The sequence below is a fragment of the Sapajus apella genome, unplaced genomic scaffold (genome assembly GCF_009761245.1).
Source record: "Sapajus apella isolate SASKATOON/1434 unplaced genomic scaffold, GSC_monkey_1.0 scaffold75, whole genome shotgun sequence".
Classification (NCBI taxonomy): domain Eukaryota; kingdom Metazoa; phylum Chordata; class Mammalia; order Primates; family Cebidae; genus Sapajus; species Sapajus apella.
The window spans coordinates 7,537,756-7,554,282 of NW_022437015.1; the positions used below are offsets into that span (position 1 = coordinate 7,537,756).

Sequence of the window (16,527 nt, forward strand, 5' to 3'; positions counted from 1 at the left end):
AAATTCAAAGGATTATTAGTGGCTACTACAAGCAATGATATGGATATACCAATAAATTGGAAAATCTAGAAGAAATGTACAAACTTCTAGACACATACAACCTACCAAGATTGAACCATGAAGAAATCCAAAACCTGAGCAGAACAATTACAAGTAACAAGATTGAAGCCATAACAAAATACCTACCAGTAAAGAAAAGCCAGGAACCCAATGGCTTTACTGCTGATTTTTTTTCAAACATTTAATGAAATGCTTATACCAATTTTACTCAACTATTCGGATGAATAGAGGAGGAGGGAATACTTCCAAACTTATTTCATGAGGCCAGAATTACCCTGGTACCAAAATCACACAAGGATACATTTAAAAAGAAAGAAAGCAAGTAAGAAAGAAGGAAAAAAAAAAACTATAGGACAATATATCTGATGAATATTGATGCAAAATTTTTCAAAAATATATTAGCAAACATAATTCACCATTACATTAGAAAGATTGTTCATCGTGACCAAGTGGGAAATTTTTTCTGGGATAAAATGATTGTTTAATTTACACAAATCAAACAAATATAGGTGACAGGGATGGAGGCAGCAAACCACATTGCCATGTATGTACCTATGCAACAATCCTGCATGTTCTACAAATGTACCCCAGAACCTAAAGTGCAATAAAATATATTTAAAAAAACAAAAACAAACAATGTTACACATCATAACAACAGGATGAAGGATAACAATGATATGATCATTTCGTTTGATGCTGAAAAAGCATTTGATATAATACAACATCCCTTCAAAAATAAAGCCATAAAAAAAAGTACAGAAGGAACATACTTCAACATAATAAAAGGCATATATGACTGAACTACAGCTAATATCATGCTGAATGAGGAAAAACTGAATGCCTTTCCTATAAGATCTGGAACACTACAATGATGCCACTTTCATTACTGTTATTTAACGTAGTACTGGAAGTCTTAGCTAGAGCAGCCAGATAAGGAAAATACCTAAAGGTTGTCCAAACTCAAAATGAAGAAGTCAAATTATCCCTGCTTTTGCAAATGATATGATGTTGTATTCAAAAAGTTCTAAAGACTCCACCAACAAACTATTAGGACTGATAAACAAATTCAGTAAAGTTGCAGGATGCAAAATCAACATACAAAGTCAGTAGCATTTCTATATGTCAACAGCAAATAATCTGAAAAAGAAATATAAGAAGTAACCCATTTACAATAGCTACAAATAAAATAATCCCATTTACACTAGCTACAAATAAAATTAAATACCTAGGTATTAACTTCACCAAAGATCTTAAAGATTTTTACAATGAAAATTATAAAACACTGATGAAAGAAATTGAAGAGGACACAAAAAATTGAAAAATATTTCATGTTCATGGATTGAAAGAATCAATATCGTTAAAATGTTTATGCCATTCAAAACAATCTGCAGATTAAATGCAATCAATATCAAAATATCAATGATATTCTTTCCAGAAATAGGAAAAAAAAATTCTAAAATTCATAGGGAACCATAAGAGACCCAGAATAGCCTATGCTTTCCTAAGTGAAAAGAACAAAACTAGAGGAATCACATTACCTGACTTCAAATTAAAACACAAGACAGAGCTAATCAAAACATCATGGGATTGGCATAAAGACAGACACATAACCAAGGTAACAGAATAGAGAACCCAGAAACAAGTCCACACACCTACAGTGAACTCATTTTTTACAAAGATGCCAAGAACATACACTGGGAAAAAGAGAGTCACTTCAATAAATGGTGCTGGGAAAACTGGATATCCATTTCCAGAAGCATGAAACTTGACCCCTGTCTCTTGCCATATACAAAAATCATTTCACAATAAAAACTTAAATCTAAGACCTCAAACTTTGAAACAATTACAAGAAAACACTGTAGAAACTCTCCAGGACATTGAACTGGGCAAAAATTTCTTGAGTAATACCGTAGCCAAAGCACAGGCAACAAAAGTAATCATGGACAACTGGGATCGTTATCAAGCGAAAACGTTTCTTCACAGCAAAGGAAACAGTAAACAAAATGAAGAGACAACCCAAAGAATGGAAGAAAATATTTGCAAGCTACGCATCTGAAAAGGGATTGGTGACCAGCAAATAAGAGAAACTCAAACCACTCTATAGGGGCCAGGCATGGAGGCTCACACCTGCAATCACAGCATTTTGGAAGGCTACAACAGATCACTTGAGGCCAGGAGTTTGAGACCATCCTGACCAACAAAATGAAACCGCCTCTACTAAAAATACAAAAATTAGCTGTGTGTAGTGGCACACATCTGTAAGACAAGCTTCTCAGGAAGCTGAGACATGAGAATCACTTGAACCTAGGAGGTGGAGGTTGCAGTGAGCCAAGATTGTGCCACTGCACTTCAGCCTGGGTGACAGGGTGAGACTGCCTTAAACAATCAAACAAACAAACAAACAAACAAAAAAACTATAGGAAAAATTTGAATGATAACAGTTAAAACATAGGCAAAAGATTTGAGTAATTATTTGTCAAAAGAAGACATACAAGTTGCAAACAGACATGTGAAATGGTGCTAAACATCACTGATCATCAAAGAAATGCAAATAAAAACTACAATGAGATCTCACCCCAGTTAATATGGCTTTTATCCAAAGGACAGGCAATAATAAATGCCAGTAAGGATGAAGAGACAAGGGATCATTCATACACTGTTGGTGGGAATGTAAATTAATACAGCCACTATGGAGAATAGTTTGGAGGTTCCTCAAGAAACTAAAACTATCATATGATTCAGCAATCCTACTACTGGGTATATATACCAAAGAAAGCAAATCAGTATATCAAAGAGATAGCTCCAATCTCATGTGTGTTGCCACACTGTACACAATAGCCAAGATTTGGAAGTAGCCTTAGTGTTCATGAACAGATGAGTGGGTTATGAAAATATGGTATTTACACACAGTAGAGTAGTATTCAGCCATAAAAAAGAATGAGATCCACTCATTTGCAACAAAATGGATGGAACTGGAGATTTATTTTAAGTTATATGAGCCAGGAACAGAAAGACAATCGCCACATGTTCTCATTTACTTGTGGGATCTAAATTCATGGATATAGAGAATAGAAACATGGTTGCCAGAGACTGGGAAAGGTAGTACAGGATTCTGGAGAAGTGTGATGGTTAATGGCACAAAAAACAGAAACAGTCAATAAGACCTAGTGTTTGATAGCATAATGTGAGGAGTATAGTAAACAATAATTTAATTGTATAGTTTAAAATAACTAAGAGTATAATTGTGTTGTTTATAATACAAAGGATACATTCTTTAGTTATGGATATCCCATTTACCCAGATGTGTTTATTGTGCATTGCATGCCTGTATCAAAACATGTCACGTACCCCATAAATATATATATATATCTACTATGTACCTACAAAAATTCAAAATAAAAAAAATACAACAAAATACTGGTTATGTAGCAATGTTAGATCCTCAGAGGAAGAAGGATTTCATGTTAGGACATTTTTGCATTATTATACAACTGCTTCTCCAACTATATATGCTATGTCTTTGAGGAGTCTTAGTATAAAGTGTTTTTTGAGTTATGTGTAGAAATTCCTGAAAGCTTGTTCTATAAAATGAAACAAGATTCATAATGTGACTCTAAGATGCATTCATTTTGACATTCAAACACTATGATAAAGATTCAAAAGAACTTAGGGACTTTTCCGTTTTTGACTAGGGATTTACAAATGTGAGTGTATTAGTTCATTCTCGTACTGCTATAAACAAGTACCAGAGACTGGGTAATTTATAAAGAAAAGAGGTTTAATTGACTTATAGTTCCACAGACTGTAAAGCAGGCATGGATTGGGAGGCCTCGGGAAACTGACAATCATGGTGGAAGGCAAAGGGGAAGGAAGCACATCTTCACATGGTGGCAGGAGGGGTGGAGGTAGGTGCTATACACTTTTAGACAAACAGCAATAAAATGATGGTTCTAAAGCATTGGAAACCACCCCCCATGATCCAGTCACCTCTCACCAGGCCCCTCCTCCAACACTGGGAATTACAATTGGACATGAGATTTGGGTGGGGATGCAGAGCCAAACCATATCATTCTGCTTCTGGCCCCTGCCAAATCTCATGTTCTTCTCACATTGCAAAATACCATCATCGCTTCTCAACAGTCCTCCAAAGTCTTAACTTCTTTCAGCATGAACTTAGGAGTCCAAGTCCAAAGTCTCATCTGAAATGAGGTAAGTCCCTTTGGCCTATGAGCCTGTAAAATAAAAACAAGTTAGTTACTTCCCAGATATAATAGGGGTACAGGCGTTTGGTAAATGCCCCATTACAAAAAGGAGAAACTGGCCAAAACTGACAAAATGGCTCTATGTAATACTGAAACCCAGTAGGACAATTATTAAATCTTAAAGTTTATGAATAATTTTCTTTGACTCCATGTCTCACATCCAGGGCACACTGATGCAAGGGATGTGATCCCAAGGCCTTGGACAGCTCTGTCCTTATGGCTTTGCAGTGTACAGCCTTGGCAATTGCACTCATGGGCTGGTGTTGGGAGCCTGTGGCTTTTCCAGGCACGCAGTGCAAGCTGTGAGTAGATCTACCTTTCTGGGGCCTGGAGGAGGGTGGCTCCTTTCTCACAGCTTCACTAGGCATTGCTCCAGTGGAGTCTTTGTGTGGGGGCCCCAACCCCACACTTCCTCTCAGCACTGCCCTAGTAGAGATTCTCTATGAGGGCTCCATGCTTGCAGCAGACTTCTGCCTGCACATCCAGGTATTTTCATACATCTTCTTTAATCTAGGCAGAGACTCAGAAGCCTTAACTCTTGCCCCGTGTGCACCCACAGGCTTAACACCATGTGGAAGCCCCCAAGGCTTGTGGCTTGCATCATCTGGAGCAGCAGCCTGACACACATCTTGAGCCCTTTTAGTCATGGCTGTAGCTGGAGTGGCTGGAACATGAAGTGTCATATCCTGAGGTTGCACAGAGCAGTGCAACCTCAAAACCAGTTTTTAATCCTAGACCTCTAGGTCTTTGATGGTAGGGGCTGCCATGAAGGCCTCTGAAATGCCCTGGAGGTATTTTCTTCACTGTCTTCGCTATTAACATTCAGCTCCCTTACTTATGCAAATTTCTGCAGTGAGCTTGAATTTCTTTCCTGAAAATCTGTTTTTATTTTCTACCATATGGTCAGGTTTCAAATTTTCCAAACTTTTACTCTCTGCTCCCCTTTTCAATGTAAGTCACAATTTCAGACAATTTTTTTGTGAATGTATATGAGCTATGCTGTTAGAAGCAGCCAGGCTACATCCTGAACACTTCGCTGCTTAGAAATTTATTCCACCAGATATCTTAAATCAGGAACATCCAATCATTTGGCTTCCCTGCGCCAGGATGGAAAAAAGAATTGTCTTGGGCCACACATAAAATACAATGACACTAATGATAGATGATGAACTAAAAAAAAAAACCAAAAAAAGTCTTATAACGTTTTAAGAAAGTTTATGTCTTTGTGTTGGACCACTGATAATGGTTTGGCTCTGTGTCCACACCCAAATCTCATCTTGAATTGTACTCCCATAATTCTCACATGTTGTGGGAGAGACCCATAGGGAGATAATTTGAATCATGGGAATAGTTTCTCCCATACTGTTCTAGTGGTAGTGAATACATCTCACAATCTGATGGTTTTATTAGGGGGTTTTGCTTTTGCACCTTAATTTTCTCTTTCTCCTACCATGTAAGAAGTGCCTTTCTCCTCCTCCCATGATTTTGAGGCCTCCTCAGCCATGCAGAACTATAAATCTAATTAAACATTTCTTTTTTGTTCACAGCCTCAGGTATGTCTTTATCAACAGTGTGAAAATGGACTAATACAATAAATTGTTACCAGTAGAGTGGGGTGTTGCTGAAAAAATACTTAGAAATATGGAAGCGGCCAGGTGCAGTGGCTCACGTATGCAGTCCCAGCAGGGAGGCCAAGACAGGCAGATCACTTGAGGTCAGGAGTTCAAGACCAGCCTGGCCAACATGGTGAAACCCTGTCTTTACTAAAAATACAAAAATTAGCCTGGCATGATGACATGTGCCTGTAGTCCCAGCTACCAGGGAGGCTGAGGCAGGAGGATCACTTGAGTCTGGGAGGCAGAGGTTGCATAAGCTGAGATTGTGCCACTGCACAAAAGCCTGGGTGATAGAGTGAGACATTATCTCAAAAAAAAAAAAAATGTGGAAGTGACTTTGTAACTGGGTAACAGGCAGAGATTGGAACAGTTTGGAGGGTTCAGAAGACAGGAAAATGTGGGAAAGTTTGGAATTTTCTAAAGACTTTCTAAACACTGAAGGCTTTGACCAAAAGCTTGTTAGCGATATGGACAATAAGGTCCAGCTGAGGTGGTCTCAGTTGGAAATGAAGAACTTGTTGGGAACTGGAGCAAAGGTGACTCTTGTTATATTTTAACAAAGAGACTAGCAGCATTTTGCCCCTGCCCTAGGGATTTGTAGAACTTTGATCTTGAGAGAGATGATTTAGGGTATCTGGTGCAAGAAATTTCTAAGCAGTATAGCATTCAAGAGGTGATTTATATGTTGTTAAAGGCATTCAGTTTCATAAGGGATGCATAGCATAAAAGTTTGGAAAATATGCAGCCTGTCAATGTAATAGAAAAGAAAAGCCCATTTTCTGAGGAGAAATTCAAGCTGGCTGCAGAAATTTGCATACATAATGAGGAGCCGAATGTTAATACCTAAGAAAATGGGAAAAATGTCCACAGGGCATGTCACAAGTCTTCATGGCAGCCCCTTCCATCACAGGCCCAGAGGCCTAGGAGAAAAAAATGGTTTTGTGGGCCAGACCCAGTGTCCCCATGCTGTGTGCAGTCTAGGGACTTGGTGCCCTGCATCCCAGCCATGACTAAAAGGGGCCAAGGTCAAGCTCAGGCCATGGCTTCAGCATTGGCAAATTCCATATGGTGTTGAGCCTGTGGGTGCACAGAGGTCAAGAATTGAGGTTTGGGAACCTTCATCTGGATTTCAGAGGATGTATGAAAACATCTGGATGTCCAAGCAGAAGTTTGCTGCAGGGTTCGAGCTCTCAGGGAGAACCTCTGCTCAAGTAGTGCAGAGTGAAAGGGGAAGTTGGAGCCCCCACACAGAGTCCCTATTGGGGCATCACCTAGTAGAGTTGTGAGAAGAGGGCCACTGTCTTCCAGACCCCAGAATGGTAGATCCTCTGACAGCTTGTACCATGTGCCTGGCAAAGCTGCAGACACTCAACACCAGTCTATGAAAGGAGCTGGGTGGGAGGCTGTACCCTCCAGAGCCACAGGGGCAGAGCTGCCCAAAACCATGAGAAACCACTTTTGCATCTGTGTGACCTGGATGTGAGACATGGAGTCAAAGAAGATTATTTTGGAGCTTTAAGATTTGACTGCTCTGCTGGATTTGGGACTTTCATTAGGCCTGTAGCCCCTTTGTTTTGGCCAATTTCTCCTATTTGGAACAGCTGTATTTACCCAGTAACTGTACCACCATTGTATCCAGGAGGTAATTAGCTTGCTTCTGATTTTACACTCTCATAGTTGGAAGGGACTTGCCTTGTTTTAGATGAGACTTCAGACTGTGGACTTTTGGGTTAATGCTAAACTGAGTTAAGACTTTGTGGGACTTTTGGTAAGGCATGATTGGTTTTGAAATGTGAGGACATGAGATTTGGAGAGGCCAGGAGTAGAATAATATGATTTACCTCTTTATTCTCACCCAAATCTCATCTTGAATTTTATTCCCATAATTTTCACCTGTTTTGGAGAGACTCATTGGGAGATATTTGAATCATGAAGGCAGTTGGGAGATATTTGAATCATGAAGGTAGTTCCCCCCATACTGTACTCATGGTAGTGAATAAATCTCACAATATCTGATGGTTTTATCAGGGGTTTCCATTTTTTGCATCTTCCTCATTTTCTCTTGCTCCCTCCACGTAAGAAGTATCTTTCACCTTCCACCATGATTCTAAGGCTTCCCTAGCCATGTGGAACCCTAAGTACAATTAAGCCTCTTTTTCTTCCTAGTCTTGGGTGTGTCTTTATTAGCAGCATGAAAATAGACTAATACAGCCACATTAAAAACTGTTCTGCGCCACATGCAGCCCATGGACCACAGGGTTGACAAGCTTGCCCTATATCATCTTTCTCAAGTGCAAAGTTCAACAGATGCCTTGAACTGGGGCACAGTGACACCAGTCTCTTTGCTGAAACATAGTAGTTGTGACCTTTGCTCCAGTTTCAAATAAGTTCTTCATCTTCATCAGAGATCCCACCAGCTTGGACCTTATTGTCCTTATCACTATCAGCATTTTGTCACAACAATTTAACAAGTCGCTAGGAAGCCCCAAATTTTTCCTCATCTTTCTACCTTCCTCTGAGCCCTCGAAATTGTTCCAACCTCTGCCCCAAAGTTGCTTCCACATTTTCAGGTATCTTTTTAGTAATATTTCGACCCGAGTTCCAATTTTATATATAAATTTATTCTCACACTGTTATAAAGAACTTTTAGAGACTGGACAATTTATAAAGAAAAAAGAGGTTTCATTGACCCACAGCTCCAAAGACTGTAACAGGAGCCATGACTTGGGAGTCCTCAGAAAACTTATAATCATGGCAAAGGGAAGGAAGCACATCTTCACATGATGGCAGGAGAGAGCGGGAGAGATTCTACACAGTTTTAGACAAGCAGCAGTAGGGGGATGGTGCTAAACTATTAGAAAACACCCTCATGATTAAATATCCTCCCACAAGGTGCCTCCTCCAATGCTGGCAACTGCAATTTGACATGGGATTTGGGTGGGGATACAGAGCCAAACCGTATCAACAAGTCAGTAGTACATTTCATTGTTCTTTAAAGGATACAAAGAGTGAATTTTGGCATTGTTTCTTATTTTCTCCTTTCATTTACTTTTGCTTTTTGGGGTAAAAATCTAGTGTCTCTTTTAGCTTTTCTCCCTTCTCTTGGACCTAATTCTGGGACTCATTTGAACAGTATCAGTCCTCTTGAGACTGTCAAGTATTGAATTATTGACAGGTGGTTAGAATGATGTTGTCTAGCACTCTTGATTTCTACAACTTAAATCTGATATTTCTTCTTCTGAAGTCACTCTTGCCACCCATCTTTAGTTCAACAAACTTTCCTTGAAGTTTTTTTTTGTGTCAAGTATTACGCTGAGTTCCAGAGCACACATATAGGTCAGAGTTCCTATGCTAGAGGTGAGTACCTCACTCTCAGAGGAGAAGGAAGACAACCTGATTTTTTATTGTGTGTACTATCACAAAGCACAAAAACTACAATATTTTAATGGATAGCACATTTTCTAAATGATTTAAACTTTAATTAAACAAAACTCAACTAATTTTAAGCTTTAGGTAACCACGTTTTTGAATACTCAATTTTCATGAAAAATCACACAAAAGCAAACTAGCTGACTATTTTAAAGTAAAATATCAGTTATAACTGTGTATCACTTGCTTTCATGGAGGTATTTCAAATCATTAGGGACGATTAGGTAGTCTTTTAGTAAATCTATTTCTAGACATCTCTTTGTATTCTATAGTTTTTCTGTTAAGCATTTTTTTAAGAAATCCCTTCTGGGGGCTTTTGTATATTCTTAGTAGTTAGAACTAATGTAGTCTAACTAAAATACACATGTGTGTTTGCTCTGTGATGTTTAAACTTACCTGTTTTGTTTGTTTTTCATTTCAGGAAGCAGAAGTGCAAGCAAAGCAGCAAGCATGAACCTTAAGCACTGTGCTTTAAGCATCCTGATAAATGAGTCTCCACTGCTTTTATAAAATAGCGGAATTAGCTTTGCTTCAAAATAAATAGGCTTAATGTTGAAATAATAGATTAGTTGGTGTTTTCACATGCAAACATTCAAAATGAATACAAAATTAAAATTTGAGCATTATGGTGAGGAGAATGGAATATTAACATAAAATTATATTAATAAGTAGACATCATAGACATAGCGTTGTTACCTGCCAAAACATCCTGTGTACACCAATAATTTTTACAGAGAAAACATCCTTCCCTCCTTTTTTGCCATTTTTATGGCAGCTTAAGTGTATCTCTGGCTCTATGTTAAAAGGCGGGGGAGGGAGAGAAAAATAACCTGTCTCTTACTCCTACGTTGCCTCGTTAATTTTAGTGAACAAGAATATGTACCTTTCTGATGCTATATTATTGTGATTAAAAAGTACTTGCAGGTAATGTTTATGATATGTTAAACATTGTAATTTCCTATGGTAATTATAACATTCCCATTCTTTTGTAGATGAAACTTTTACGTATTGAACCACAGATTTTCCAAGCTTCTAAATGTAGCGTTTATTGCACATTGCAGTGATCAGAATAGATATCTTTCTACACATAAAAAAAAACAATAGATTCATTCAGTGGACAAGTTCCTTGTTTAACAGCTATGATGGAACGATATTTCCAAGTTGATTGTCTCAGTGAAATATGCATATGTATATCATGGAAGTGAGATGCCAAGTAAACTTAAAATGGCAACCTCTAGCAAAGAGATTAGATTTTTAAATAACTCTTATAAAGTAGGTTGGCGATTATTTCCCAAGATTGGTTTCCTTTGAGTTTTTGCTAAAACAAATCTTAGTAGTTTTGCCCCTTTAAAAAAACTTGCAATCATAAATGCTATTATTCCTAAGATATCTTACCTTCTTATTTCAGTTTAGCGATGTATTGTATGAGTATATTAGTCTAAGCAGTGAGAATCTTTTCTATGCGTCTATTCCAGCAAAAAGTAGAAGTATCAAATAAAAAGGGCAACTTTTAAAATATTAAGTCTGAAGACTTCTAAAAGGACAGGAAACATGGCCTAAATAACGAACACGGAAGATTTATATAGTACTTTAGTTTCATACTACTTTATTACTAAAAGCAAACACCTCTTACTTTAAACTACTTTTTCATATGTAACTATTGTATGCTAGTCTTACTTTTTGCCAAAATCAGCGTATAATGAAGAGATGGCTTTGTTTCATGAGATTCGAACTTGATGTTATGCTTTAAAATAAACTCAGTACTTTTAGAAACATAACATATGTGTTCCTGGAGTTTATATAATAGTAATTTTAGAAGAGTAGCATCTTTTTTTAGAGGGTTGGGAATACAAAAAAAAGAAAATAATAGAAAGAAAACAATTTGACTGCAATTCATGTTTTTTGTACTCTAGGTTTTGTTTTTAGAGCTTTGAATCTCACAATACATATGGGATCAAATGAAATATTTCATTGTTATGTTCACAAAAAATATAAAGAACTCTAGAGAAAATAGTGTGCTTTGTAATACCCTCTGGAAAATGCCAAAAAAATTTTTTTTAGTCAATATTTTCTTTTGAGCTTTATTAAATGTTGCTGATGATAGTTCCAATATTCTATGTGATCATTTTAATTTTTATGTTAATATCAAATAAGTTAACAGTGTTAAAACCGGCATTCTTTAAAAAGTTTTTTTTTCAAAGTTTATATAACTTAAAATTAACATATATGTATATTTAAAGTAAAAGGTTTAATTAAGCCTTCCTAAATTGAAATATTTTATTTTGTCAGCTGAGAAATATGTTTTTTAGATGTAAAAAAGCAAGTGAAATTCCGAATGTTAAGATGAGTTTAATTAAAAAATTTTTTTTCACAGTATTTGGCTGGATGATATAATCTTTGCTACTTGTTGTATTACATTTGGCATGTTTCTGTTTGTAAATCAGACGTGCTCATTTGTTATGTTCAGTTTTTTAGCTGGTTTGTTCTTGGGAATATTTGACCCTAAGAAAGATTTTCATTTTCACCAAACAATGCAAATTAGATGTTGATTGCATTGTTAAATATCAACACTTTTTGGGAATCTGAATGTAGGGGCAAACAGAATTTTAAAATACAAGTTGTTAATTACTTGCTTGGGAAAGTTTAAATACAGAAAATTTTGGTGAAATCAGATTGCATCACACGTATTCCATTCATTCAGCAAAAGGAAAAAGGAGGATTCACATGGATTTTATTACCCAGATAGGGATGCTGAAAATATTCAGAAGTTGATATTGACCTAATATTTTTAATGTAAAATACATATATATTTTCTTTTGTAGAATTCCAACAAAACTGATTAAGAAACGTTCACATTTGATTAATTTGAACCTTCTAGTCTTCTGCTCCCACCCATCACTCTTCACCTGTATCTATTATCATCTTCCTTTACTTAGCAAACAAAATTTTGAAAGCCTATGCAAAGAGTACTATAATGTTACTATAATAATAATTTTCACACAATTGTCTTTTTAACATCTTTACTGAGATACGATTCACATACCATAAACTTTGCTCATTTAAAGAGTATAATGCAGTATTTAGTATATTCACAGAATTGTGCAACCATCACTACAGTTTAAGTTTAGAATGTTTCATCACCCAACAAATAAACTCTACCCAATAACAGTGACCCCGCGTCCTCCACTCCATTGACACTATACAAACACCAACTTACTGTCTGTCTCTATGGATTTACCTATTCTAGACATTTTATATAACTAGAATCACACAATATGTGGTCTTTTGTGGTTGGTGTCTTCTAGATACCACATTTCTGAGTTTTATCGACGTTGTAGCATACATTAGTACTTCATATGTTTTATTGAATAACATTCCATTGTATGGATGAAATCATATTGAATTTGCCCATTAATCAGTTGATGGACATTTGGGTGGTTTCTGCTTTTTGGCTGTTATGCATAATGCTGCTATGAACATCTGTGTACAATTTTTTTGTTTGAACACCTGCTTTTATTTCTTTTGGATATATATGTAGAAGAGAGTTACATGATTATTCTGTGTTTAACAATTTGAGGAACTGTGAGACTTTTCCAAGATGGTTTCACTATTTTAGATTCCCACCAGCAGTGTATGAGTATTGTTCTGATTTCTCCAAATTCTGGCCAATGCTTGTTGTTATATATCTTTTTGATTACAGCCATTTTAGTGGCTATAAAGTGGTATCTCATTGTAGTTGTGACCTATATTTCTCTGATGGCTAAATACGTTGAGCATCTCTTTATGTGATTATGGCCACATATATATCTCCTTTAGAGAAATGTCTTTTTAGATCCTGTGTCCATCTTTATATTGGATTATTTGTATTCTTATCGTTCAATTTTAACAGTTCCTTATATATTCTGATTACAAGTCTGTTATTATACATGTGGTTTGAAAATATGTTTTACCATCATATGGGTGGTTTTTTAATTTTCTTGAAGGTATGCTTTGAAGTATGAAAATTTTAAATTTTGACAAATTCATCTATTTTTTCTTTTGTTACTTATATTTTTCTTTTGCTGTCTTGTTTTTGTGGAGTAAACATTGCCTAATCCAAGGTGATAAATGTTTACTTCTGTGTTTTCGTTTAATAGTTTTACCTTGCGCACCTATGTCTGTTATCTATTTTGAGTTACTTTTTGTATATGATATGGGTTAGGGATTTTAATTCACTCAGTGTCCAAGCATTATTTGCTGAAATGACCATTCTTTCCCCATTAAATTTTCCTGGCACCTTTGTCAAATATAAGATAATTGTAAATATGAAGTTATATATTTGTTAATTTAATGATTTTAACAAATTATAATTGTATACAACTAGAAGTACAGAGTGATGCTATTATCTATAACGTACATTATAGATGTATATATACACAGGGTGAAATGATTGAATGAAACTAAATATATCCATAACCTTACTTTATTCCTACTGTCTAGAGGCAGCTTTTTACTGTTTGACCAACATTATCCTATTCCACCTTACCCAGCCTCTGGTAACCACCATTGTTTTAGATTCCACGTATAAGTGAGACAAGGTGGTCTTTGTATTCTTACATCTGGCTTATTTCACTTAGCATAATGTCCTCCACATTTGTCCACGTTATTGCAAATACAGAATCTTCTTCTTTTGTAAGGTTGAATAGTACTCCACTGTATATGTGTGTGTGTGTGTATATATATAATATATACACACACATATATATATTATAATATATATAATATATACACACATATATATATATTATATATATGTTATATATATACACACACACACATATGGGGGAGTACGATTCAGCCTTATATATATTTTATATATTTATTACATTTTCTTTATCCATTCATCCATTGATGGACACTTAGACTGATTCCATAACTTGTCTATTTTAAATAATGCTGCATGTAAAGGTATATTTCCGGGCATTCAGTTCTGTTTCAATGGTCTGTATGTCAGTGTACTATATGTATACCTTTTCCAGTTCCACAGAGTTTTGATTTTTGTAGCTGTGTGTTATATTTTGAAATTTAGAGGTGTTAGTCCTCCAATTTTGTTCTTGCTTTTTAAATTCTTTTTTCTGTTTGGCATTTCTATATGACTCATAGGATCAGCCTGTCAATATCTGCAAAAACAACCTAGCTGGGATTTTGATAGGGATTCTGTTGAAGATTTAGTTGGATATGGGAAGCAGTGTCATCATTACAATATTGACTATTTTAATTCATAAGCATGGGATGTCTTTTCATTTAATTGCATTTTTTTGTTTCTTTCAGCAATGATTTTTAGTTTGCATAGTTTATACTTCACCATTTTCTGTTAAATTTATTTCTAAATATTTATTCTTTTTCATGCTATTATAAGTAGAATTGTTTTCTTAATATTAATTTTGGTTTGTTCATATCTATCCAGTGTACATAAACACACGTGATTGCTGTAGTTACATGATTTTTGTATTTTCATTTTGCAACTTGCAACATTGTTGAATTGGTTTATTGCTTCTCATAGGTTTTCTTGTGGATTCTTTAAGATATTTTATATGTTAATATAAAACCCTGTCATCTGCAAAGTAAGAAACGTTTACTTCCGTTCTGATCTGGATATATTGCATTTCTTGCCTGATTGGCCTGTTTAGAGCCTCAATTATAATGTTGAAAATAAGCTTCTAGAGCATAAATCCTTGTCTTGGTCTTGGTTTATTTACTTCTGTCAATCTTTGGCCATTAAGTGAAATATTAGTTTGGCATATATTTTTTCCACGTTTGTTAAGTTGCCTTTACTTAAAATATTTATTTATTTTTTAACTCTTAAAGTACGTTCAGGGGCTGCATGTGATTTACCCATTTGTTACATAGGTAAAATATGTGTTAATGGGGTTTGCTGTAGGAATTATCCTGTCATTCAGGGAGTGAGTATAGTACACAATAATTAGATTTTTAACTATAACCTCTCCTAGTAGTCCTCAGGGTCTGTTGTTCTTATCTTTGTTTCCTTGTATATTCCGTGTTTAGCTCCCACTTATAAGTAAGAACATGTGATATTTGGTTTTTTTGTTCTTAAGTGGCTTAGGATGATGGCCTCAAGCTGCATCCATGTTTCTGCAATGGACATGACTTTATTATTTTTATGGCTGTGTAGCATTCCAGGGTGTATATGGATCACATTTTCTTAAATCCAGGCTACTGTTGAAGGGCATCTAGGTGAATTTCATATCTTTGCTACAGTTAATAATGCTTCAATGAACATACAAGTACATGTATCTTTTTTGTAGAATGATATATTTTCTTTTAGGTATATATCCAGTAATGGGATTGCTGGTTCGAGTACTAGTTCTGTTTTAAGTTGTTTAAGAAATCTCAAAATGGCTTTCCATAGTGGCTGAACTAATTTATGTTCCCACCGACAGTATATAAGCATTTCCTTTTCATCACAACCTAGCCAGCATCTGTTATTTTTAGACTTTTTAATAATGGCGATACTGACTGGTGTGAGATAGTATCTCACTGTGGTTTTGATTTGCCAGTCTTTGATGATTAGTGGTGTTGTGCATGTTTTCATGTATTTAATAACTGCTTTAAATTGTCTTCTTTTGCAAAGTGTCTGCTCCTGTCCTTTGACCATTTTTTAATTGGGCGATTTCGTTTTTGCTTCTTGATTTGCTTCAGTTCCTTATAAATTCTGGATATTAGACCTTTGTCAGTTGCATATTTTGCAAATATTTTCTTTCTTTTTTTGTAGTCTGTTTACTTTGTTGATAGTTTCTTTTGCTGTGCAGAAGTTCTTTAGTTAAATTATGTCTGACTTGTCAATTTTGTTTTTGTTACAATAACTTTTTGGGACTTAGCCATAAAACCTTTGCCAAGGCCAATGTTGAGAAAAGTATTTACTAGATGTTCATCTAGGATTTTTATAGTTTGAGGTCTTACGTTTAAGTCTCTAATCCAGCTTGAGTTGATTTTTGTATATGGTTAAAGAAAGGTGAACAATTTCAATCTTCTGCATATAGTTAGCCAGTCATCCCAGCACAGTTTATTGTATAGGAATTCCTTTCCCTATTACTTGTCATTGTCAACTTTGTCAAAGATCAGATGGTTATAAGTGTGCAGCTTTATTTCTTAGTTCTCTC

The 16,527-nt window shown here is 35.6% G+C and overlaps 1 protein-coding gene and 1 long non-coding RNA gene across 3 annotated transcripts in view; one reads left to right on the forward strand and one right to left on the reverse strand.

Moving 5' to 3' along the window:
• Positions 1–11,145, forward strand: part of SH3BGRL (SH3 domain binding glutamate rich protein like) — a 104,451-nt gene extending 93,306 nt beyond the window's left edge. For both annotated transcript variants that reach the window (XM_032251386.1, XM_032251387.1), the window contains one exon: positions 9,789–11,145. In XM_032251386.1, the coding sequence (XP_032107277.1) occupies positions 9,789–9,821 (33 nt within the window). In that variant the 3' untranslated portion in view covers positions 9,822–11,145. The remainder of the gene's footprint in view (positions 1–9,788) is intronic.
• A 4,784-nt stretch (positions 11,146–15,929) lies between these two features.
• The window catches only part of LOC116532286, a 12,785-nt gene continuing 12,187 nt past the window's right edge, over positions 15,930–16,527 (reverse strand). The window contains exon 3 of the long non-coding RNA XR_004260812.1: positions 15,930–16,123. This is a non-coding gene — a long non-coding RNA (uncharacterized LOC116532286). The remainder of the gene's footprint in view (positions 16,124–16,527) is intronic.